The following is a 25,731-nucleotide window of genomic DNA, read 5'->3' as shown; positions in this document are numbered from 1 at the left end:
TCTGCCACAGTCAAAGCCAGAGAATTCTGGCTGTAGGAGCAGCTCCAGGAGCGTGCTGCACACAGATCTGGCAGCAGGGGTACGCTGCAAACAATTCTGGCAGTGTCCAGTGCCCAGTGACTTCAACAAGGAGAACACTACTCCACTGGCAATTCTGGTCAGGCGGGGTCCTGGCATGGAGGCAGGGCAGGCCTGGCACGTGGCCTCAGTGGGTCTCTGGCCAGGCGGGGTCGATGCATAGCCTCAGCGGGTCTTCGGCCAGTGGGTTGCAGTGCACAGTGCACAGCTCTGGACCCACAGCATGGCTTGGAGACAGGGAGGGCGGGGGAGTGTGCGGGTGCAGGGCTCCAGGTGAGTCCGGGTGGAGGGCTGGGCACTCAGTCAGGCAGGCTGGGAGGGGGAGGCCCTGCTCTTGAGCCTCCTCCCTCAGTCTCTGCAGGGGTTAGGGATCTGGTTTATCCTGTGAGGGGGGAAGGGTGGACTGGAAGTTCAGAATGGCAGGGATAATGTTAGTTCAATTTTTTCTGCCTGGTAAGAGAATGTTCAGAGTCACCTCAGGGTCCCTCTGGAGGAAGTAGTCCCCACTTCCTACTGCTCACACCCATGGGTTGAGACAAGAGATCCTCAGTTCACTGATCGCCTGTAGAAAACCCACAGGAGCAAATGAGGAGTGAAAGGAAAAGGAAAAAAGAACCTGCAGGTTTCTTGGGGGAGGGGTCGGGCACTTTTCCTTTTGGTTGAGTTTTGTACCTGAAGATTGTTATCTTGGAGTTGCAGCTTGTCTCAGCAGGGGTGACCTGGAGTTATCTCACTTGTCTCTTGGCTGGGCTCTCTGTCTTCAGTTTAATTGGATATTATCTGGATGTTATACTTGTCACTGGATAGGACCTTCTGTTGGAGGCTGTTTCCATTCGGGAACCTTGCTGGAAATGTTCTCAACACATAGAAATGATAAATACTTGAGGTGATGGATACCTCCTAAATACCCTGACTTGATCGTTACACATTCTGTGCATGTAACAAAGTATATAATAATAATAAAAGCAAACAATAATAAAAATAAAAATAATTGCAAAAAGCACAACTATTTAATCTTATCTACTGATTTGATGGGACAGGAATTTGGGCAAAGCTGAGCAGGGTGATTCTTAAGTGATATCAATTGATGGTGGTATTCAGCCAGTGAATAGGTAGATCTAGAGGGTCCCACATGGTTTCATGACTGTGTCTGGTGCCTTGGTGGAGGAAGCTGGAAGGCTGAGCTCAGCTAGTATGGTTGGAGCATCTCCATGTGGCTTCTCCAGCATTGCTGGTCTCAGAGTAGTTGAGCTTTTACATAGACACTCAGGGCTTCCATGAAGATTTCAAGAGTTAAGAAGTGGAAGCTGCCAGTTTTCCAAAGCTCAGGCCTGAGAACTGGCAGCATTGTTTCTATCACATTCCTTCAGTCAAAGGGCAAAACAATCATAAAGCCCACCTGGAATCAAGGACAAGAAAGGAAATGTGGACCCCACTTCTCAATGTAAAGAGTGATAGTCTTTTAAAGGTAATTTAAAATCTGCCATCTTCAGATAATAAAGTGTAAATCTGAGTGTAATTTTTTTCTTCCCTTGCTGTATCTTCTTCCCTTGCTCTATCTTCTTGCTGACACCAGAGAGAAGAGGAAAGAATCTTCTTTGTGGATAGGTGCATGCTTTTTACTAATAAATAATATTCATTAGACCCCTTATGTTATTCTCAGGGCTGGTGAAGCAGTACTTAGATAATTACTTAAGTCCTAGAATAATGACTAGCAGAACATTAATGAGAGTTCATGAATTGTATCAGCAGTGAGTTTACCAAGTATCTTTAAAAAATGTTCATTGTTTCTAGCCCTGGAAAATGCTTAGTGTAATTCCTGGCAATTGAGGTAAACACAATTTTCTTGGTCCTTTTCTTAGTGCAACTGGGTGCTTTGTTTCTCATTTATTGGCTTGTTTGTTTTGTAAAGTGATTTCTCATAGACAACTTTTTTTTGTTTGTTTGGCTTGTTCTCATTACTGTACAGAAAGGTGAGTGTTGAGGTGAATGAGTTGAGGTGCTGAGAACAGAGGGACAAACTTGAATTAAGGTGGGAAAAAGTGTTTCCAGAAGTGGTTGTTCTGTTGGGTCCTGAGGTGAAGAACTTTGTCTTGAATACAGAGGTGAACATGACCTTTTGGCCAAGATCCTGAGTCTTCAGTGGTCCCTTCCTAGCGTGATTTTGTGTCTGCCCAAATTTTAGCTTCCAGAGACTTGTCTGTTCACACTTCTATTAGTGCGGACATAGATAGCACCCCACCTGCCAGCTCTCCCACTGATCTGCTTGGGCCCAAATGGATATATCTCATTTCCCGCTCCAAAGCCCAACTGGGGCCACATCCTTAATCTGAAACCTTCCTCATTGGCCTGCATTAGGCATTCCACCCTCTACTTTTTTGGCCCTGTCACTCCTTGATTCATCTGTAGCTTTTAGATCAGTATCCAGTTTGTCGCTGGCATCCTCTACTAGCTCCACTCTGCATTACAGCCCAGAGGAGCAAATTCTCATATCAGAAAGTGCTCCAACTCTGACCCCTACCTGTGTTTCTGGCCCTGCTTCTCCTTGCTGGATACTCACCATCTCTCTGCGCCAAGCTAACCGAGGGTGTAGTTCATGCCCCTCTCTTAAACGGTCTCCTACTTACCTCTTATTGTTTTTTTTCAAGATTCAGTCTAGACCTTTTCTTCTTATTCCTGTTAACAACAGGAATGTCTTCTTCAGGCATCCTTTTGTCTTTTTCCCCATGGTACTCTGGCCATTCCTCTATTATCATACCTAGCTTATTGTTCTTTACCTGTTTATAGACCTTGCATCTCCTTCCTCTGCCTTATAAACTCTTTCTGTGTGGGTATTATGGAATTTTCATCTTTGAATTCCTATGCTCTGTCTCTTTAGAATTATACCTGATGCATACATGAATGGATGGTTGGAATAGAGGATGGATAGACAGTTGGAAGGCTGGATAGTTGGCTGAATGGTAGGGGAATGGCTAGATGGAAGGAAAGGTGAATGGATGGTTGGGTTGGTTGAACTATTTACTAACTTTATAATGACATTGGACATTCATAAACAATGACCTTCCACCTGGGATTTTGGGACTTTTAATGGAGTTTGTGCCAATGAGTCTAGCACAAACGCCATCTCCCTCCACACTCCTACTATTGTGCATATTCTTATTTGCTGTCATACTGCAGGCTGTTCAAAGAGTTTTGAAGTTGATCTTATGTCAGTGTTCTTAAAACTCCAAAGAGACAATAAGAGTAAGTGTGGTTCTTAAACCGGAGTTTGTTCTCACTGCCTACTCCCACCCCCAGCTTGATTTGTCATGACACATAGCTTTCTAGGCTTTACCAGACTCTCCATTAACAGGTTGGAAATAGTAATCTTTACATCTCTCACAAGTTTGATGAGATGAAATTATTTGAATAAAATACAACTGTCTATCTCTATCTATCATCCTATGTGGGTTGTTGTTAATGTTTGAGATATCCCCCAGAAGAACCTTGTGGAAATATAACTATTATTACTTTTCTTTTGTCATTGAAACGCTAAACACAAATGAAGATTTGTTTAATAGCATTGAGGGCTAGCACAGGCAGAAGCTAGAACTCATGGTCTCTGCTGTGATCTGAGACACATGGGTTGTTACCATTGCTGAAATATGATTCTTAGAGCCACAGCATTATTATATGGTGTGGATTTCCAGCTATTAAAGAGGATGAGTTTGCTCTAATGAAGCCATGAAAAGTACGTTTCATCCTGAATGCCAGCTCCAAATCAGTTGGTAGTTGCTGCCTGTAGTTGAGAAGGACTCAGAGGTCCTATCTGAGCTGCAATTGTTCAGTGATGTCTGCCTTGAACATAGATCTCCTATGCATGTTTGCCACATATTTTCTATCCTTGTCCTAAAATTGTATCAGGCATTCATAATGATAGATCTCCATGTTGGCTGTCCACTAATTCAGTACAATGGTTCATGAGATGGTTCATAAGAAAATATCTGCAGAGATTTTGAAGTTTCTGGAAGCTGGTTTTTAAACTAAATATTCAACTTGTTTCTTCAGTGAATATGGTTAATAAGATGGAGAGAGGGAGGTGAAAAAAGATGACTTTGACTTCAACACCAATTCTAGCCATTTTCTTTTTGGGACAAATGCTTGTTGTCCTGTCCAAGGTGAGTTGTCTGCTGCAGAAGGAGGGTGACTTCTCAAGCAGTTCTGATTAGTAGTGTGTTGTGAAAATTAAAATCATTCACATCTGTGCAGATGCAAATATAATCAGAGCAACTTTATTTTAAGCTTCTATTACATTCTAACTAATACAAAATATACTAAGTTAAGCCAGTTAAACAGGCTAGAAAAATGCATTTCATTTTTAAATTGGGAAGCTTGGCAAATGCTGGGAGGTGACTTAGTGGAGCTGTGTACGATGCATCTACAGAGGGAACCAGTAACCCTCACAGGTTAGTGCTGAAGGCTCAGGAACCATCTCAAAGGCTTAGAAGTTATATATACCAGAGTATTCCATTTGGCTTTCCCCCTAGTGTGCTGTTCATTTTTTGCTAAGAATCACAGTCTGCTGACCTATATCACATCTTAGGCATATCAGTGGGAAATTCTGAACATAAATCAACCTTGCAAATAAATACCAGGTAGCCTTGTCTTTTGGTGCCTTTGAGCATAATACAAATAATGTCATTCTTTTGTTCTTGGGTCAGAATCAGCACCGGTTATTTGCAAAGCTGAGTCTATGTCACCTCTCAGCACCTGAGTGCCACGCCAAGGTCCCAACATGGGTGATGAGAAGGACAGGAGAAAATCAGTGGCCACCATCCTTCCACATGTCTGGCCACAAGACCTGCTGGCTTCTTCAACCTGTTGGATTTATTCTATCTCTAAAAAAGGATCTGAGCCTGCATCCCTGTGTGAAGGATCCCAGACAGGCAGGTGACGTATAATCACTAATTAAGGAGACTAATTCCTCATTTATTCAGTACCAAACCAGCCTCTTTACTTTCTATTACTATATACCAGAAAGGGTTAGACTAGGGGATATCATTTCCTGCTGATCAGGCCACTGTGTGACACCTTCTATATAATGCACCATAAAACTACATTATTTAATAGACCTGTATACTGCACCTGCTTTCTTATCTCCTCTTAGGTGATTAAGTTTCCTACAAATGTAATTTGCTAATGTGGGACCACATCTTCTCACAAGGTAAATCTGTGAAATTTGGCAGGCAGTCGGTTGGCTGCAGGTGCAAGATGGAAGACCTTTCCCTAGCTTTGCCAAGAAGAAAAATGATGTTGCTTTCAATTCCTGGGAGAAATATTCTGATACAGAGCGTAGAACCTGATTCTAAGAAAGGGGAATAGACTTCATGGGCCCAAATGACATGTTTCCTTCCCTTTCGAGGAGTGTGTTACCCCAAAAGACTAGGTGGGGAATCACAAGTCTCAGTATCGATCAAATCCTCCTGCTAGGGGACCCCTGATATTTGGAGCTGCAGCCATTCATGATGATAAATGATGACTTTTACTCTTACAAGCCATGAAAGCTTAATTAGAACCTAGTTAAAGCTAATGCTCAGAATCTTTTGGAAGGTAGAGCCATTAAAAAAAACTAACTTCCATGCTGAATAGCCTAGGTTTTGAAAAGTGTGTATTTGAAATATGTGGCGTCAGCACTCTCCAGACTGTCTGGGTCTTGACATCTAAGTTAAAGCAAGAGCTGATTATTTTTGCATTAGCATTTTCTTAGCCACAACTACAGGAGGCTGGGTCCATCTTGGCTTCCTGTGCATCTACACAGAAGGTCGTCTTTGAATGTGCAAGTCTAGCTCGCCGTACACATGTCTCAAGGAGTCACTGGTCATGCTGGCTATCAGCTTTCGAGGACCAGAGACCCAAGGTCGACATACTTCTTCCCATTGCACGGTGGCGTTGGGCTGGATTTCACTGAAAAGATGGAAAAGAAAAGAGAGGTTGGCAAATTCAGCTTCCTGTCCTGATTGGTAAGTGATCAGAACCCTTGCCTGAGTCTCTTGGTTTCTTTCTTTCAGTTAATGATTCTTAGTGGACTGAAGGGCCTGGTTGGTTGATTCAGTAAGTTACAACCCAGATAAGGTCCCCATATAAGGCAGAACCTGTCACTGACAGTCCCACTGGGTCATGTTTCTTCCACTTAGCTGTATCCAGTGGCCTCCCAGGAGTTGTGAGATGCTGGCTAAACCCCACTCAGGCACCAGGCAACTGAATTCTGGTTTGTCCCCAGGCCTTCTATGGCAGCCTTACCTATGTGACTGATCTTCATTGGCTCATTTTTTTTTTTTTTTGCCTCTTTGGTTCCCTCCTGGGATTAGATACTTATCTGAATCTCATGACACTCTAATTAGCCAACCCCCATGGGATAGACCTTGTTTCCAGGCCCAGCATTTGGAACACAGCCCCGATTGCTGCCATCTGACTTTGAATATCTTTATGTTTTATAATTTGTAATCTTATTTCAACCACCACCCCTGCAACTTTCTGCTATTTATTTGTTTCCAATGCTCTATCTGCCCTAATGATGATATAACTTTTGATGGTCTTAGTGTTCTTCTCTCTATCCCAGCCTTGTACCCTGAGGTCTTCCTGAGTCTCATGGGCAAGTCTACTCTAGTGGATGATGGAGGTCAATCCCCACTGTGGAGATTTAGGCTTCTCTGGGTGCTTCATATATATATATATATATATATATATATATATATATACATTTTTTTTTCTCTTCTATTCTCTCCTTGGGAGGAGATTATATTCAGGTTTTATAAGTGTGATAGTAGTACCTTGAGGTAGACACCATTCAATACATTTTATGACTAAGAAAAATGGAAGGCTAAACAAGTGAAGTTACTTTTTCCGATCACATAGTTGGTAAATGGGCAGAGATGAGATTTGAACCCAGGTTTAACTGAGTTCCAAACTCATGCTTTTTCTGCTACTGCACATTGTATTTCATACTATATTCTACAAGAAAATACTTTTTCTGACCTCTATGCTCACTTTTTCATAGGTTGTATTTCTCAAAATAGATACTCTTCTGTTCAGTGTCAAGAGCTTCCTACAAATGTTCACTGCATTCTTGATCAATGGTCTCTGGCCCTCAGGAGGGCATGTGCTTGGTGACTTGGCAGTGGACCCCGGGGCCACTCTTTCTCTGGAAGAGTGGAAGGTAGATGAATGAAGACCACCATGGGTATATTGGAAAGAGAGAAAAGGGGACTATTTTCAGGGGCACAGACTCCTGTCAGAATCAGAGAAACTTTAGAAATCACTTAGTCCAACGTTGTCATTTTACAGATCAGGAAACTGAGGTCCTAAATACCCTACTTAATCTCCAAGGTCACAGGACCCAATGGTCCAGATAATGGAAGAGCTGGAATGGGAACAAGCTTCATATTCTTTCTAGAGTCATATTAGTAGAATACAGTTTATACTATTTTGCATTTTATGAAAACTTGAACATCAGAAAAATGAGGGGTAGTAAAAAGACTTGCCTCATAGCAAAAGTATTGGCTGCTTCTGCTCTGGGATGACACAATCTGTCCCACATGTCTTTGTATAATGCAGTATATGGCTTCCTCCAAATATGACTCATTAGGCTGTAAAACCATCTGGTTCTCAAAGTTACTTTATGGTCACTAAAATTGGCTCATTACTAGTTTTGAATTCTAATGAGCTTGGAGACATCAAGCCTCTGTAAATACTTAGCAATTTTGGGTGGTTAGAAGTTTGAAAAGAACACACTGTTATACCATAGAACCTCTGTAAGTTGACCACCAGGGTACTGTAACAAACTGTTTGACATACAGAGGTGGTCAACGTAAGGGATTAAGCCTGCTGTATTGATTGATATGTACATGTAGTATATGTCCAGTCTATGAAAATTAGGTCAACTTACAGAGGTGAGGTGGTCATTGTAGGGAGGTGGTCAACCATAGAGGTTCTACTGTATAGGCAGTGAAGAATGCCAAGTAAAAAAATGGTCTTGTGCTGGGAGCGGTGGCTCACACCTGTAATTCCAGCACTGTGGGAGGCTAAGGAGGGAGAATTGCTTGAGCTCAGGAGTTCACAACTTGCCTGAGCAACAGTGAGACCTTGACTTCCAAAACAATGGAAAAACCCAGGTGGGTGCCACTGCAAGTGCCTGTAATCTCAGTGGCCTTTGGAGACTGAGGCAGCAGATGCCCACAGCCTGAGTCTGAGGTTGCAGTGAGCTATGATGCCATTGCAGTCTGCTCAGGGCACAGGGTGGGACTCTGTCTCAAAGGAAAAAAAAAAAAGGGTCTTGTTTTGTAGTATGGTTTCATAATTAGCACTATTAAATGTGGAGTTTATTTAACGGTTGTGTTTGCCTATCAGATGGAGCTATAGAGAGAAAAGCAAATTGGAATGAATGTATCCATTTTCCAAACAATCAGACATTGCTATCTAAATAATGTGAAACACCTGGCATCTATATGATGAAATACTCTCTTCTGGTTACAAGCTCCATGGACTCTGAAGTCCAGGTACTTGGGCTCAACACTTAACCCTTTCAGTTCCTAGCCATATAATCTTAGGCAATTTATTGTCCTTCTATAAGCCTCTGTTTTCTTATCTGCAAAATGGGAACCATTCAGTGTTTACTCCATAGACCTACCATAAGGATTAGGCAGTCCAAGCAAAGTGCCCAGGACTGGGCCTGGTATGCAGTGAACATTCAGAAAATAGTAGCTGTTGTCATTTCATGATAGTAGCTGTTTGTTTATACAATGACAATCCAGTATTTCAGCTAACTCTAGCTTTCACGAGATGAATTTATTATGTGACAAAATTTTGCCACATCAGCGGTTATGGTGACATTTATTCAAGGTAATATGTAATTTTGGGCTATATGTAATTTTTAGGCTGAGTAAGAAATGAAGGGAAAATTACCCACATAACTAGTTTATTCACTACCTAACTAGCTATAGATGAATAAATTGGCCAATTCAAGCCTTAGAACAGTGTTCATAAATATAAGTGAGTAGGCTGAATTCTATGCCGAACTCTTTTTCTCCAGGTGTGTGGACTTGGAGAATGGGTGAGTCTGTACTATGTAAGTGTGGCTGAGTTTCAGTGAATGCTGTGTCAGTACACAAGAGGTCAGCGGTTCTCAGTTCTGTGGGGCGAGAGGCCTCTATTTAGATGAATGGAAAGGTATGGGGTAAAGACTGAGGAGGAAAAGAGAATTACCAGTGTAAGGTTAAGTTTCTAATCCACCCAAGAAGAAAGGCATTTTTATCCCTCAATGACAGGTAAGGAAAGTACAGTTCAAAGACATCAAAAGGCTTCCTTCAGATTTCACAGCTGGGAAATGGGTGAGTCAGACAAGAATCCCACAGTTCACACCAGCACCCACAACCCAGAAGCTTATGAAAGGAGCAGGGGTTGTGGGAGCACCTAAGGTCAGAAAAGGATAGTGGGACTTCAAGAACAGAAACATGTCAGAGGACCTGAAGAAAAGTACTGAGAAAAGGAGAATGTGTTGTAGAAAGGAATTCTGTGCCTCTTGAGGATCCATAGATCCCACAGAGAAAGCACTCAGGGACTGGGTGAGGTACTTCCTACCAGATACAACAGAGAGAGGCCGGGGGGGGGGCCAAAGGAGCTGGGCGTCACTAAACTTTAGACTAGGTAGCTGGCAGAGGAGCTCTGAGGAAATTAACAGTGACTCAAGAGCTTCAGCTACATGACCCCTCAATTGCCCTGTGGGACCTGGGGTCATAAGCACCACTTTGCATACAGCCAAAATGAAGGGGGAAATAATGGTGCTGTACACTTGTGTGTGACCTATTCCATATAAAATTATTGATAGAACCTCAATGTTTCTTCAAAAAGCAGTAAAATAATATGTATTTCAGCTGGCTGTGTGGTGTACATCCATTGGGGTAAAAAAAGGAAATCAGAAGTGCAGATCCTAAATAAGAAATCCTCTTTTCTGTCAAATCCATGGCTAGCGAGTTGGAAAAGGCATCTATGGCTTTGGGGAGCACACTCTAGGAAGCTTCTCTAGGTATTAACTTTGACACCGATAATCTAAAATGTGTACATTAATTTGGTATGTGTTAATACTTTGCTTAATTTTTGTTCTTTATAAATGTGGCTAAGTTTTTTTAATCAGTAATATAAAAGCCAAATTATATGAAAAATGGACACAGACATAACCTATATATGAATATTTTGTCAAACACAGTGAATTGATTTTATGATTCAAGTTTTGAAAGACATTGGAATCATCATTGTTTTGTAAAGGGTGGACACTATTGGATACTGCATAGGGTGAGGAGAGGATGGGGGTAATTAATACTTGTGCTGCACTTATGATCATGGCAAGATATGGTAAGTGCTAAGCAGTGTTAGAAATGTGTTCTTTTTCTTACTATTATTATCACCACTATTGTTGTGGTTTATTGTCTGCTCTGCTGGAAGTCTCTGCAAAATTATTTAGGGAAGTTTCTCCTGTCCATATGCAAAGAGACAATTCTCTGTCCTTAATTGACAGTAATCAATTCACTATGAATATAAGTTTGAGATATTTATTTCTCAACAGCTGTGCTACTTTAACCCATATCCATTCATTCTTTCTCCCCTGGTTTCCCCAAGTGATCAATAAGTGTCACTTTGTGAAACAGTTGTCCTGCTTAAGAATCTGACCTGGGCCCATATGCCCTAGGTAACTGCCTCAAAGAGAAAGGAAATCTTAAGCTGTACTATATCATTTGCATTAAAGCATCCACATAGTGATGTGTACATACAAAAATACTCATATGTGAAAGTACACATGCATGCCATTGTACCTACTGATAAATACTTAACAGAAAGAGAGAGAAAAAATTATTTGCCCATTTTGGTAAGTGGAGTAGTGTTGGAATAATCATATTTCCTGGGGATGGATATTGTGATAAATGATTCTGAATAATGTGCTGAGCCATCAAGCTACACTGGCCATTTATCATCTTGAATGCACACAGGCAAATGGGATTATTATTACAATAAACTGCAACTACCCATGGTTTGTCCTCTGTGTATCTAGCCCTCAACTTCTGTCCTACTTGAGAAACTTAAAGTTTAAACCAAGTCAGGGAATTTTTTTTCTTAAACTCACTGAACATGATCATTTTTTAAAGAGAAAAATGAATCTGGAAATTGAATTATTTGATGCTCTGGAGGCACCAAGTGCAGAAAACTTAAAAGCTAAGGGTCTGGGGCGGCGCCTGTGGCTCAGTGAGTAGGGCGCCGGCCCCATATGCCGAGGGTGGCGGGTTCAAACCCAGCCCCGGCCAAACTGCAACAAAAAAAAAATAGCCGGGCGTTGTGGCGGGCGCCTGTAGTCCCAGCTGCTCGGGAGGCTGAGGCAGGAGAATCGCGTAAGCCCAAGAGTTAGAGGTTGCTGTGAGCCATGTAACGCCACGGCACTCTACCCGAGGGTGGTACAGTGAGACTCTGTCTCTACAAAAAAAAAAAAAAAAGCTAAGGGTCTGTTAGTAGAACCTCTGAGCATTTGAAATGGGCAGGAGGTAGATGAGAGCAAGCAGTTAAGACATCATGAGTAGAGTTGGCTCAGACCCCAGGGGAGACATGGTACCACCTTCCTTGTTGCTGGTTCCAATTTTCTGCTCATTTGCTTCCACTTTCCAGGCCCTCTGTTTTAGACTGAAAACCCCCTGACTTCTAGACACAACACCTGGCAGGGGTGCTGGTGGATGAGTAGAGGTAGTGATTCCCCAACAGTCTTGAGATCTGCATTCTAGAGAGGAACACAGTCTTGCAGAGATTTTGGCTCTATGAAATGGCACTTTCTAGGGGTCCAAGTTGTCACATGGATCTGGCATTCCTAAACCAGATCTCAGAAATACAGGGTACGGTGGAGTGTTTCTAATTATTTGACCATGTGGAAGTGGGTGCTGGCTGGCTCGGGCCTTGGTTATGAAGGTGTATGCTGGAGTCAGGAGGAAAGAGAGAGTAATGCTTGCTCCAAAGCCCGAAGCCCATCTTAGATAACAAATGCTCTCTATATTATGTTTTCCCCCAACCCAATTTTTGAATATCTTTGAAAAACAAAGCTTACTTTTCTGGGAGAGTTGCTATCCTGGATCTTGGTTTCCATAACTATTCAGCCATTAGAAACAAACAAAATCTTGTCATTTTCTTTTTTTTTTTTTTTGTAGAGACAGAGTCTCACTTTACTGCCCTCGGTAGAGTGCCGTGGCGTCACATGGCTCACAGCAACCTCCAGCTCTTGGGTTTATGTGATTCTCTTGCCTCAGCCTCCCAAGCAGCTGGTACTACAGGCGCCCGCCACAACGCCCGGCTATTTTTTGGTTGAAGTTTGGCTGGGGCTGGGTTTGAACCCACCACCCTCGGTATATGGGGCCGGCGTCCTACTCACTGAGCCACAGGCGCCGCCCTACAACATGGATGGACCTGAAGGACATTTTGTTAAGTGAAATAAACCAGACACAGAAAGACAAATACTGGATGATATTATTCAACTGAAAAATTTAAATGATAGAGAGTAGAGTGGTGGCTACCAGATATTGGCGGGGGATGGGGGGAGGTGGGTATGAGGAGAGATTGGTCAATGGATACAAAGTGCTGAGGAGGGTAAATGCATTCTAGTGTTCTATTGCACAGTAGGGTGAAGAGGGTTAAGAATAAGGTACTGTACAAGATAGCTAGAAGAGAGGGTTTTGAGTGTTCTTGCCTTGAAGAAATGGTAAATTCATGAGGTGATGGATGGATAGGCTAACTACACTGATTTGATAATTATACAACAAGGACATGTATCACAACATCAAACTGTGCCACCTAAATATGTACCATTACAAACCTACCAATAAAAATTATTTTAAAAGAGATTCAGAACTATTATGGACTAAGTATTGTGTTCCCTAAAATCCACTTGTTGCAGCTCAAACCCCCAATGTGATAGTATTTGAGGATGGAGCTTTTGGTAAGTAATTCATTTTGATGAAGTTATGAGGGTGGGGCCCTTATGGTGGGATTAGTGCCCTTAAAAGAAGACATACCAAAGAGCTTGCCTGCCTCTCTCTGTACCATGTGAAGATACAGTAAGAAAATCTATGTGACAACTTGGACCCCTAGAAAGTGCCATTTCATAGAGCCAGGAAGAGAACCATTATTAAGAACCAAATTGCCCTTCTGCTGTACCTGGATATTTCAAGGGCCATTAAAGTCTCACTCCAATGTAAAAACAAAACAAACAAACAAAAAACAAAACTGAATTGACCAGCACTTGATCTTGGGCTTCTCAGGCTCCAGACTGTGAGAAATAAATGTCTATTTTGTAAGTCCCCTTATCTCTGGCATTTGCTACAGCAGCCTGAACTAAGAACTCACAGCTTTCTGTCTGTCTACCTGTCTGCCATAGCTCTATATGATCGTAATAACTACTAATGGAGTCTTAAGCCAATGGGCAGGACACCTGCCTTGTGTGACAGACCTTGCTCATCCTTTTCCTGATTCACCCCAGTTTTCCCTACCTCAGTGTCAGACATTAATAAGCAAAGCATTGAAGACTTAACGTACTTTGAGCCTATAGCCTCCCAAAAGGGAGGTCATGGCACTTAATGAGTATTCATCTCTTCTAAGACACAGAGGGTCCCGTTTCATGCTTTGGCTTTGATCAAGATGGGATTCTTGGGACAGTCAAAGTATAAAGATAGCAGGCATTTCCAGCACAGTCAGACGAAGCCTGTGGGGTTACTGCTTGAGAAGGAAAAACTAGATACAGAGGGGGCTATTTGGAAGAGAAAATGTATTTTACCTTGCGGGAGCAATTCTTGCATCTGATTTAAGTGGGAAGGTGTGAGAGTGGGTGAGTGAGATTCGTTTCTGACAAAGGCAGAGCTATCACTGCTGATCCCTCCCTCTAGCTGGAACTGATTTCTAATTTACTTCCTTCTTTTGTTCTTGCAACTTTTCTATTAGCACAAGGAAGTTGTTATGTTTTGTGTTTGTATTTTTTCAAAAAAAGCTCAAATTATCTTTGTGGTTTATTGTGTCTATAATCAAGCATCTCTTAAATGATGGGATGAAGACCTGTGAGTATTGTTAACTTGAAAGAAATGCAGAGCCCCTTCATGGGCAATAAAGGTGTCCCAGAGGGGAGAGTGGGGCCTTGAACTTTTCCCACATATTCCTGAGTGGGGTAGCTTCCACGAAGGGCAGTGGTAAAACTCCTAAGATAGCTGGTCATAAGGCAATTTCCAAAGTCTTACACTTCCCTTTCTATGCCTTAGAACAGGCGTCCTCAAACTGCAGCCCATGGGCCACATGAAGCGGTGTGAATTGTATTTGTTCCTGTTTTGTTTTTACTTAAAAATAAGATATGTGCTGTGTGCATAGGAATTTGTTCTTTTTTTTTTTTTTAAACTATAGTCCGGCCCTCCAATGGTCTGAGGGACAGTGAATTGGCCCCCTGTTTAAAAAGTTTGAGGACACCTGCCTTAGAAGGTCACCCCACAGGAAATGTGCTTGATTGATTGATGCTGACAGAGACTTATTGTGGTAGAAATGAAAGTAATAAACCTCAAAGATTGGGATCCATTCTGGGTGTCACACTTTAAGAGGAGGACTGACAAATTGGAATGTGTGGGAGAGAGAGGGAGCTGAAACCACATTAGAGGAGAGAAAAAGTCAGGGCAGATATTTGGTTCCAAGTAGAGAAGATGCAAGGAAAATGAGACAGCTGTTTGCAAACATCTACAAGGCATATGACAGAAGAGAGATGGGTCACATTTTGTGCCAGTCCAGAAGGCAGAATTAGGATCATTGGTGGGATCAAAAGGTGGAAAACATATTTTCTTTTTTTCTTGAGATAGAGTCTCACTCTATCACCCTGGACATAGTGCAGTGATGTCATCATAGCTCACAGCAACCTCAAACTTCTGGGCTCAAGTGATCCTCTTGCCCCAATCTCCCAAGTAGCTGGGACTATAGGTGCCCACAACAATGACAATTTTCTGTTTTTAGTAGAGACAGGGGTCTCACTCTTGCTCAGCTGGTCTTGAACTCCTGAGCTCAGGCGATCCACCTGACTCAGCCTTGCAAAGTGAGAGAGAGAAAGAGAGAGAGAGAGAGAAAACTTCCTGCAACGCTACACTGTCTGCCCACTGTCCACTCCCCAGGGCTTACCGGAACATCCTCCTCCTTGGTCTCAATATTCCAGGACCATCCAGGTAGAGCCAGACGTTTTGCAGAGTTTCTTTTAATGGATTGGTGAACTCAACTGTTACAACCATGTCAGAACCAACTACCTTAGCACCACGGACCTAAGGAACAAGTTGAAGGAGAATGAAGCTCATTAGCAGGAAATAAAACCTCTTTCTACTCTTTTATCTCTCTAACTGTTTTCTCTTTTGCTAAAGTTTTAGTATGTGGCTATTTTTTTGGCAATGGAACCAGTTTGATGAGGATTGCTTATTGCTTTGACTGGGGGATGCCTATTGAGGAAACAATGGAAAATTACTAATTAGTATCACACTCTTTTCCTCATTATAAAACCAACTTAATTAGAGTTCAGGCCAATAGCCACGGCCACTGGCTGCTCCTTGTCAGCAGGAAGTAAAAGTGCATTTGGCATAGCAACATCTCCACAGTGAAGGCTGACAAGTGGACTTTGCTTCCGGACTGGGCTCAGATTTCCTACCAGGACTCAGGGAATCCCTGAGTTCAAGAGGTAGAAAATGCTCCCGGTGGGGTGGAGTGGGGGTTGTTGCCTTCTTACTTTTAGACATATTAGAAAAAAGATGTGTTCAAGAAAGGAGTCCTTACTACTGAATGTGAAGAAGTGGAATCTGGACACTAAAAAAGGGAAAAGGGATTTTTTTAAAAAATCTGTAGCCACAATATCTAAGTCTAGTAAGGTACATGACAATTTGTTGGTGAGTTTACGTATGATGACTCTCAGAAGGATCAAGTGTTTGGCAAAGCATCCCAGGAGGTGGCTGTGCTTGGTACTAGCTCAGAGGCTTACTAGCCATGGGGCCTTGGGTGACCGATTCAAGCTTTCTGAGACTCAGTTTTCTTGTCTCTAGGTTGTACTGACATTTATATGAGGTTATCTATGTGGAATGCTGTTTTATTATTATATCCTATGCTGTGTTTTGTGTTTGCTGTGTGCTATATACTTGGAAGTATATGTGCTCCCAGTGCAAACACAATGAGCAGGAAAAGCCCAGGTGGTCATAAGACTTGTCTGCTTGTTAGTGGATATGTATACCAAATAAATGGTTCTGAATCAGCTGTATGTGATGTGGGTACAAGATAATAACAGTTCTTCCCTCACGAGAAACGGTTTGAATGAGCAGCTAACACATGGCAAGGCCCCGCCAAAAAGACTCAATACATCATAGTTCTTGACTTTTTAGAGTAGCAGTACCCTGGGTGGGTTGTTTTATTATCCTTATATTTTAGCTCACTGTTAGCTTCAGTAGCTAGCCAGAATCCAATAAATATTTGCTAAATTAGGTTAATGAGAGAAAAGAAAAAAATAATAAATTAGGTTGATGGCTCAGAAATAGAATTTACTGGATGTCTGAGTTTTTAATGTGACAACCTGGCCATTATTATACTTTTTTTTTTGTTAGCCAGTATATACTGTAGATGAACACATGTGGAAATGAGCCTTTCTTATGAAGAGAAGAAAAGATGAAGGACATTGACTAGAGAAGAGGACCCTTGCTTACTGACTCTACAGTAGAAAATAAAATCTTCCTGATTTGATCATTACATACTGTGCATGTATCAAAATATCACATGTACTTCATAAATGTGTATAATTACTATGTATCAATAGAAAAAGAATAAAATCTTATGGCTACTAATCAAGCCATGGTTTGTGCCTAAATTTATGTCTACAGGAGTTTTTAAATCTATAAGAAAACTGAAACTTTCAGACAATTTCTCAAGTTTGTTACATTTAAGACTCCATGCCCTGGGGAACAGTGGGAAGAGAGCTGGGTTCGGGGGTATTAGGGGTAGGGCAGACAATGGCAAAGATGGCAACAATAGCAGGTGTGTGGCTTGTGTGCCACACAGGGAGTCCAGCACTTTAACCAGCAGTCCTCAATCCGGTGGGCATGATAAAGTCACCAGGGGAACTTTAAAAAGACAGAGGTCTAGCCCTACCCTCTATAATTAAATTAGAATCTCAGGTGATGGAGCCTGTCATTCATTTATTTGATTTCTAAGGATCAGCCCAGTTGACAGCCATGATTCATATATATTCTGACATATGCCTCCCAACACTAGGGCTGGATTTGTATCAGCTCTAGGGAACTTGGGAACAGGATAATATTATAATAATAGCTATTCCCTTTAGAAAAAGGTTTTCTGGGACAGGATCACTGATGCCAGGCATTCTATTTTATGAAAGAGAAAACTGTGATGTAGGGAAGTAAGTAAGTTGCCTGAGGATAGGAAGCTACTAAATGACCAGGCTGGGACTCAATTTCAAGTCTGTCCAACCTGGATTCTAAGACAAAGTCCTGGACTCTGAAGCCAGAGTTGTTGGGAAAGCTGACAACTTAGCAGTAATCACTTTGTACTGAGGTCTGAAATGCCAGTTGGGAAGTAGGGGAGATTATCAAATTGGTGGGGGCAGTGTTGGATTTGAAGCCGCAGTGACAAGACTGAGAATAAATAAGGCCTAGTGGGGAGGATGCTAGTTAAATAATGGACAACTGGCAGGCTGGCACAAATGTGGATGGATCAGCCTAGTTTAAAGGCTGTGGCAAAGCCAATAGTCATGGTCTGGATCAGGGTTTCTCAGTGTCAGCTGTACTGACATTTTAGGCTGGATACATCTTTGTGGTGGAGCTGTCCTGTGCAATGTAGGATGTTCAGCAACATTCCTGGTCTCTATCCACTAAATGCCAGGAGCAACCCCCTCCCAGGACATCACAACTAAAAGTATCTCTAGCAATTGCCAAATATTCCTGGAGAACCAAAATTGACCCCCTCCCTGGCCCCTTTCTCCAGGTGAAAACCACTGGTACAGACAGAACATGAGGAAGACGGACTGAATTTTTTGCTTTCTTTCCAGATGTCTTGATTCTATTCACTTAGATATTGGAGGTATAGAATGGTATACTTTACATGGTGCTCTTGGCTTGATTCTCAAGTGTGTCCAGTCAATTTTTCCTGCATTAGGAAAAATTTCAAAAAAAGTTTGGATTAAAAAAATAAACAAAATAAAGATAACATTCACAAAAGCTCTTTAAATCAGAGAAGGTGGAGCTGCTGCTGATTTGGCTTTTCCATGGCATGCTATTGTGAAGTATGAGCATAAGCCCCTTATAAAAATGAATCTGATAGTAACTACTGACCCTTCTTCCATACAGAAATGCACAGTGACAAATAAGATACACCCACCATGAACATTGTTTTTTAGGGAATGCACTGTAGACCCATGAAATTCTCTAAGAGCCCATGAACCCCTGATTAAGAACCCTTTCCATATCAGTAGGCTTGCTCTACAGGAGACCCCATATGCTGCAGAAAACAAAGAACACCCTTCCAGGTTACTGATGGCAGTGACAGGGAACATTTAGTATTTGAAAGTATGGCCCATACTTTGCGCCTTCTTGGATAGGCTTCAGATCTGAATATGATCAGAAAGTTAAGCCTTCTTGGATAATTTCATGTGTCATGCCTAATCAGTTTGCTTCCAGATATTGCCTCTGTAATGAGCTGCTGGCAGGGATATATCAATACTGCCCAGACTTCCCTGGTACCGGAGTGGGAAAAAGGCTGGGAGGGGTGGGGGGATGAGAGGAGAGGCTCTTTAATGATTGTAAAGTACTTCTTTTGCAATTAACAAAGACTCCTTTTCCATTTTCTGACATTTGTCTCTTGCACTGAGAATTTAAACTTACTTCTTCTGACTACCGAGATGATGCTGAATATCATATCAGACCCAAATAATATAAAAACCTGTCCAATGTTCAATATCATTGTTTTCTGCTTGGGGAATTTAAGCAGCGGTGTCTCTTCCTCCTCACTTCTTTTGAGGAAAATGGAGCTTGCTCATGGTGTTTTCATGTTATGTGTAGAGTGATGCATTACGCTATGGTATTGATAACAGGCTGAGAACAATGACTATGAAAGGACAAAATGTCTGTTTGCATCAGATTCTTTTAGGAATCCACCCAGCTCCTTTTTCTTTATTGCTGTAAACATAATCCTGCCTCTTTGTAATTGTATTTCTGATTTTCTTGGTCTCATAAAATCTTAAATAAAGGGAGCCTTCAGGAAATTTGGAGAAGATGATTTAAATTAAGAAAAAACTTTTATGTGTATTCACTTTAGAGTATCCACTACTTGAACCAGAGAGAAGAATAAAACATACATCATACTCAGGGACACTGAATGTTTTTCTGTAGATTACATGGCCTTAATTTTTTCAATTTTCCATTTAAAAGATTTCTGTTTTTAAAAATAGACCTGTAATATAATACTTTTTTAAGTTAAGTACCAAACTCACCAGGATCAATCCACTGAGTTCTTGTGCTTTATGCTATTTCACGACAATGACTTGCTACTCTGATTCTTTAGTGAATAAGAAAGTTACCAACACACACACACACACATATATTATGGAAACCTTTGGAAATCACAAAATATCATGCACTTAGCATACTCTTTAAAAAATACCTAACATTTTTCGAAACTGAAACTGAAATGAATAAAAAAATTGAGGCAGAGCTAGAATAAATTAAATTGGCAATTTGGTGCACATGATTTATTAGTGAACCAAGCAGCCCTAATTTGAAGTGTTTTTCAATCACATATTTCACATATTACTGGAAACTGATTTTTCCCCCTTTTCCTGAATCTAAGATCACAGTAATAAGCAATTTCTTGTTGGTCAACTCTGTCCACCAGCACCTGCACCTCCGCTGACACTTAGATTAACATTTAATAACTAATGCCAGTGGTTCCACTGTGGTCAAGCCATATTCTCAGCCTGTGAAGTCTAATACAGTAGCCACCAGTCACTTGTGGCTGTTTATGTTTAAATTAATATAAATGAAATGTGAAGAAAAATCAGTTCCTTGGTCCCACCAGCCACATTTCAAGGAGTCAGTAGCCCCCATGTGGTTATTAGGACCCCGTGTTTTAAATAAGATTGTTCCCAGAATCTTAGAAAAGTTGTACCAACTCATTTAATCCTCATAACACTATGAGGTGGATACTATGATCCTTGATCTTACAGAGGAGGAAACTGAGGCACAAAGTTAAGTCACTTCTTTAGGTTCACACAGATCATAAGTAGGGTAGATGAGACTTGACTGTGGACTGTCTGGTGCCTGAGTAATTGCTTAACCCCACCCTACACTGAGTCTGATTAATGATAATGGCAGTAGTAACAGTAAATAGCTTGCATTTATTTAGTGTTTACTTTCTCATGCAGGCAGTCTGTTCATCATTTTATGTACAATTAACTTATTTAATCTTCTCTACATCCTGATAGGGTTGGTGGCAGATGTTATTATTATTCCTATTCTATCAACATGAAAGTGAAATTCAGAAGATAAATAAAATGCTTAGAGAGCTGTGAAGTTGGTAGAACTTAGATATAAATCCAGGTCTTTCTGACTCTAATTCATTGGTTTTTAAAACTACATATACCTGTGATCTCTGACAGAAGAGAGATAAAAATAGTAACTTTTTTTTTTTTTTTTGCTGCAAGAGCTTCTTTATTTTCTGAAATCCACAGAAGCATCATTTGCAGTGTTACCTTTTTATGTTATCACAAAAGTAGCAACTGAGGACAATGATTATAAGTTGACCCTGAACTAAATTTGAAAATGCATCTATAACTTACCTCTTTCTTTTTGACATTATACAGAAAGTACTGGATTCCTATGCCAGAGTAGTACGTAACAAGGTAGCCTTGGGGCCTTGATATATATTCCTGGATGATAATATGGATTTTTATATAGGATCTTCTATTTTAAAAATGAGAGAGAAGCCATTTTTAAAAAGAAACTGGTAACCTAAATATACTGGGATTCCACGGCAGGTGCATGAGATTAGTTATTCTTGATTTTTTTTTTCTTTGTGTGTGTGTCTCCTTTTTTAAGATTAAAAAGATAGAAATAAATTAAGAAAAATAGCAAACAGAGAATACGTAGAACAAACTGTTTTAGCTACTCTGGGTACCAGTGATTTGTCATTTCCATTCTCAAAAGCCCATTCTATTCTGTTCTGTAGTCTTCCTGAAGGGAGAGATGAAATATACATCTTGGAGGAGCAGGGCTCACTCATACACGTGGTCTAGGATATTGTATCCTGGCTAAGTATATATACGTCTGATTCCAACAGCCAAGAATGGGTGGAGAGTCAGCTACCCAAACACACAAGCTGTGGCTGCAGGTACCCCTACTGAGGGCATTGGGGTGGTAGGTTTCCCCTGCTCAAAGGCCTTCACAACAGGACTTAACAGATGCCTTTGATTGTCTCCACAGTCAGCCTGGGACTGTGTCAGGGATATAATTGTAATGGCTGAGATGCTATCTCCGGTGAAGCTGAGGGGAAAACAACCTGGATTCAAGGGCTGAGGACTAGGAGCTGCCACTGTGTGTCCCTGGGCAATTCACTAGACCTTTCTTATGGAGTTAATGGGATGATTTGATGTGATGTCTTGTATTAGAGCATCTCAAACATTCTAGCATTTATGGAAGCTGAGGTTTACAGGGAGAAAGTGTTGCCAGGGGGACCATGAGAACCTCCTCACCCATAAGGTCCCCTGTGGGGGATTGTGGGTATTCAGTTTTCTAGACACGGGTGAAGAGAGCCATTAGGGAGTGAAATGAAGCCACTTGCTGTCCCTGGCTGACCTCTCCTGCAGGGTGGTGGGCAGGGAGGATGGGGTGAGTCCTGCTGATGGGAACCATGATGGAGCCTGAGAGCATCATCTCTCTCAGGGGGTGGAGAGAGAATGTGCTGGGTTGGAGACATTGAGGGGAAAAGGTCATGTCCAGGGATTTTCCAGGGACATGCAGGCTCTCATGGAGAAATGAAACTGCAGTTAAGTCTCACAATGTAGCCAATGAGACCACATCTCAGGTGGCTTCCTTGATTTTAACTCTTGCTCCAGGATAAAGATAATGAATGGGGATGCTGGGGGAATGAGGCCCAGTGCCGTCCACAGCAGCCAGGCCACATGCTGGTGGGCCTTGTGTGCATGAACAGGACAGAACCAAAGATGATTCCAGTGATCATCAGTAGAAATTACCAGTTGCTCATGAAAGGCCCCAGTTAGAACAAAACATTAAAATAGTTGTTAAAAAATAAAAAAAAAAAAAGAAAAGCTAGTATCACCTGTGGAAGAGGTCTGCCCATGGGGCCAGAGTCACAAGCCATCTATGCAAGGTAGAAAAGGGAGCCCCTTTCTCTGGTGTGTCCAGCTCCCTGCTAGGCTGCAGGGCTCAGTGGGTGGCTAGTAGGCTGGACTCGGCCTTGTCACTGTCATCCCCCCAATGAGTGTGGTCTGCACTAGGGTAAGTACTGGCCTGAAGGGGTGCGGCCCGAGGAAGGCCCTGCATCCTCTCTGGGGTTCACTGTGGCACTTCCCTAGGACCTGCTTATCCACACAGAGTGGCCATATGGCATGTAGACATTCTGGTTGGCGCTGGCATGCAGACATTCTGCTTACTGAAGATGATGTTAATGGATTAAACCTCTCTCCCAGGCACTGTGTGCACTGCCCTTACGAGAGGAGCACTCCAGGCTCTGTGAAAGTGGTGGTCGGCTCAGACCAAAACAGAGCAACTGCCCTCCTAGAGATGATCCTGGTCAGACTGTGTCAAAAGGAAGTACAGGCAGTCCCCAAGTTACAAACCTCCTTCACAGCTTGCACTTATGAACGGAGGCCATTACAGCAAATCCCCATGTTGCTAACATCCGACTGACATATGACACAATTACAGATGAAGGCTATTATAGGTAATAGGTAAATGTACCTGTTCCAACTTCCATACAATTCAATTAAGAACAAACCTACAGAATCTATCTCCTTTATAACCCAGGGATGGCCTGTAGCAGCAATCTTCTTCCATTTCAAAGAAAAATGCAATAAATAGATTCTATTTTTTTTTTGAGACAGGGTCTTACTCTGTTGCCCCAGGCTATAGTACTGAAGCATTGGCCTAGCTCACAGCAACCTCAAACTCCTGGGCTCACGCCATCCTCCTGCCTCAGCCTCCCAAGTAGCTGGGACTACAAGTACCCACCACAATGCCTGGTTGTTTTTCTATTTTTAGTAGAGACAGGGTCTTATTCTTGCTCAGGCTGGTCTTGAACTCCTGAGCTCAAGGGATCCTCCTACCTTGGCCTCCCAAAATGCTAGGATTATAGGTGTGAGCTGCTGAACCTAGCCAACACATTCTTAATTTTGAATTTTTCTCTGATATATATTTTTGAAAATCCCTTCTTATTTGCTATACCTAATTTATAGAGCAAACGCCAAATAACTATATGTCAAATGAATTGAATAAATGCATGAATAAATAGAGAGTGACTAAGCAAGGAGATAAATGCAAAATGCATACTATAAAGTTATTTTAGGTAACAGACAAATAAATAAGAAACAAATGTAGGCTAATAAAAACTCTTGGAAACAGTTGTTCACATTTTAAAAGTTTAAACATTTACAAAAGAGTTTAAAGCACCTATTTTCTCCTGATTATAATTAAAAAAAAATCACATACATAAAAAATGGTTGTATTTTCTCCTAGCAAAATTGCTGCTAGTTATAAGAGAAAATTAGTTCTAGTGGTGATCGGTGATGTTCTGCGAATAGGATTGGTTCCATGTGACAATACTATAGAGGTGTTGGCTCCTGAGTGGTTTTAGAATGACCGATACAAGCAGAGGTCCTCTGACAAATTTGGGATGCTTCCTCTCTCCCCCAGCCTTACACCAGGCTTTTCAAGACCAACATTCCTGGGTTTCAAAGGGAATGACAACCTCTGGTGACAACCAACATTCCTGGGTTTCACAGGGAATGACAACCTCTGGTCAAGAGGTTTCATGCCACTAGGTGAGGGTGACATTCACTTCACTGCCCTAAGCAACTCTCTGAGCTATGACCACTGGATTTCCAGGCAGGGATGAGAGTAGAGAGAAGGGAGGAACCACCAACAGCTACCTGGCCCTGGAGTGGACCACAGATTCTCACAGACATTATCACAGTTGGGAACCCCCACAACAGCTCTGTGCTTTGTGTATGATTGTAAGTAATAGGCAGAGTGGTATAGTTATTAGCATTATTCACTTTGCAAAGGGGATAATGAAGTTCAAAGAGAGAAGATGTGTGTATGTATGGGTGAGAGAGAGAGAAGGAGAGGGAGAACAATCAAAACATGGAAAGTCAGAGAAAAATTCGGTCTGATTCTAATGAAATATGCTTTTCTCATCAAAATATTTTGACAGTGTGGGGAACGAGATACATGCTCATTAAAGCTTAATGACTGTTGCTCCCTGCCTTTTTCCATATGAGGATTGCACACTCTGACTCATGCACGGTGGGTGCTGGGAATAGTTAATTGGGAGCACAATTTATCCCAGACCCAATCTGTATCGCCACAGGGGTGAATGCAGACTGGGTTGATCAGGATGCATGAGCATGCCCCCACTGGTCTAGCTGCTCTGGCAGACAATGACTTGGATTCAGGCAGGTGGGCCCAATATTGTTCCAACTTGGCCTAGTTTTACTCTCAAAAGGGAATTAGGTAAGAACAGCTGGAAACCAGCCACCAGGCAACTCCAGTTCCAAGGCTGAGCTGGGGACTCCCAGAAGAAGACAGTGCTTTGGTTAAAAGCTTTGAAGAGAAGGGAGGAAGAAAAGAGACTCCAACTGGTGGGAGGGCAGGGTTGACAGCTATGTTATTACACATTCGTGCTCTGGAATCTTCAGTGAAGCCACTCTGTCTGCAGAGTTGATTATAAACCTCTCATCCAAAAATTTTAGGCTCACTTCAAAATGGCCCCAAGCTGACTTTGTCCAGTTGTCGTCACTTGTCCCCTGCCCCCAGCCTCCACTTCAGCTGGGCAGGCTTCTCCCCACTTTCTACCGCCCCCCAACCCTTGCTAACATTTTCCCTACTATCTGGAATGTTCTCTCCATCCATCTCAACTGGCTTGAATGTTATCCACTCACTGGGGATTACCTATCACTCTGCAGCCCTAATTCTTGATATCCCACTCCATTCAGGCTTGTGTGCTCTCACCTCCCTTGAACACAAGCCACTTTGTGAAAGCAATTAGCACCTTCTGCTTTCTGTGAAAGTTCCCATGTGAAAGTAACCTGGCCTGTCAGCTACCTGAACAGACTTCTGAGTCAGGAAGACCTGGGTGAGAAGCTTTGCGTGAGATCATAGGTAAGTTACTTCCAACCAGCAATAAGGGCAATAAGAACCATAGCCAACATCTACCAGATGGCCACTGTGATCCAGGCACCAGGCATCTACTGACTTATTGACTACAAGAACCTTAGGAGGTGTGTTGTCATTTCCTTTGTCTTAAAGATGAGAAAACAGAAGCCAAGGGAGGTTAAATGATTTTTGGGGGGTTACA

The 25,731-nt window shown here is 42.0% G+C and overlaps 1 protein-coding gene across 2 annotated transcripts in view; it reads right to left on the bottom strand.

Annotated features, from left to right (window-relative positions):
* Positions 1-4,331: 4,331 nt before the first annotated feature.
* F13A1 (coagulation factor XIII A chain) overlaps positions 4,332-25,731 on the bottom strand; it is a 161,511-nt gene continuing 140,111 nt past the window's right edge. For both annotated transcript variants that reach the window (XM_053603078.1, XM_053603077.1), the window contains exons 14-15: positions 15,283-15,419; positions 4,332-6,021 (exon numbers count right to left, since the gene is read on the bottom strand). In XM_053603078.1, coding sequence (XP_053459053.1) covers positions 5,868-6,021; positions 15,283-15,419 — 291 coding nt within the window. In that variant the 3' untranslated portion in view covers positions 4,332-5,867. The remainder of the gene's footprint in view (positions 6,022-15,282; positions 15,420-25,731) is intronic.

This window comes from Nycticebus coucang, chromosome 9 (genome assembly GCF_027406575.1).
Source record: "Nycticebus coucang isolate mNycCou1 chromosome 9, mNycCou1.pri, whole genome shotgun sequence".
Lineage (NCBI taxonomy): Eukaryota > Metazoa > Chordata > Mammalia > Primates > Lorisidae > Nycticebus > Nycticebus coucang.
Note: the sequence above shows the minus strand (reverse complement) of the source record. Positions and strands in the feature narration are given on the sequence as shown.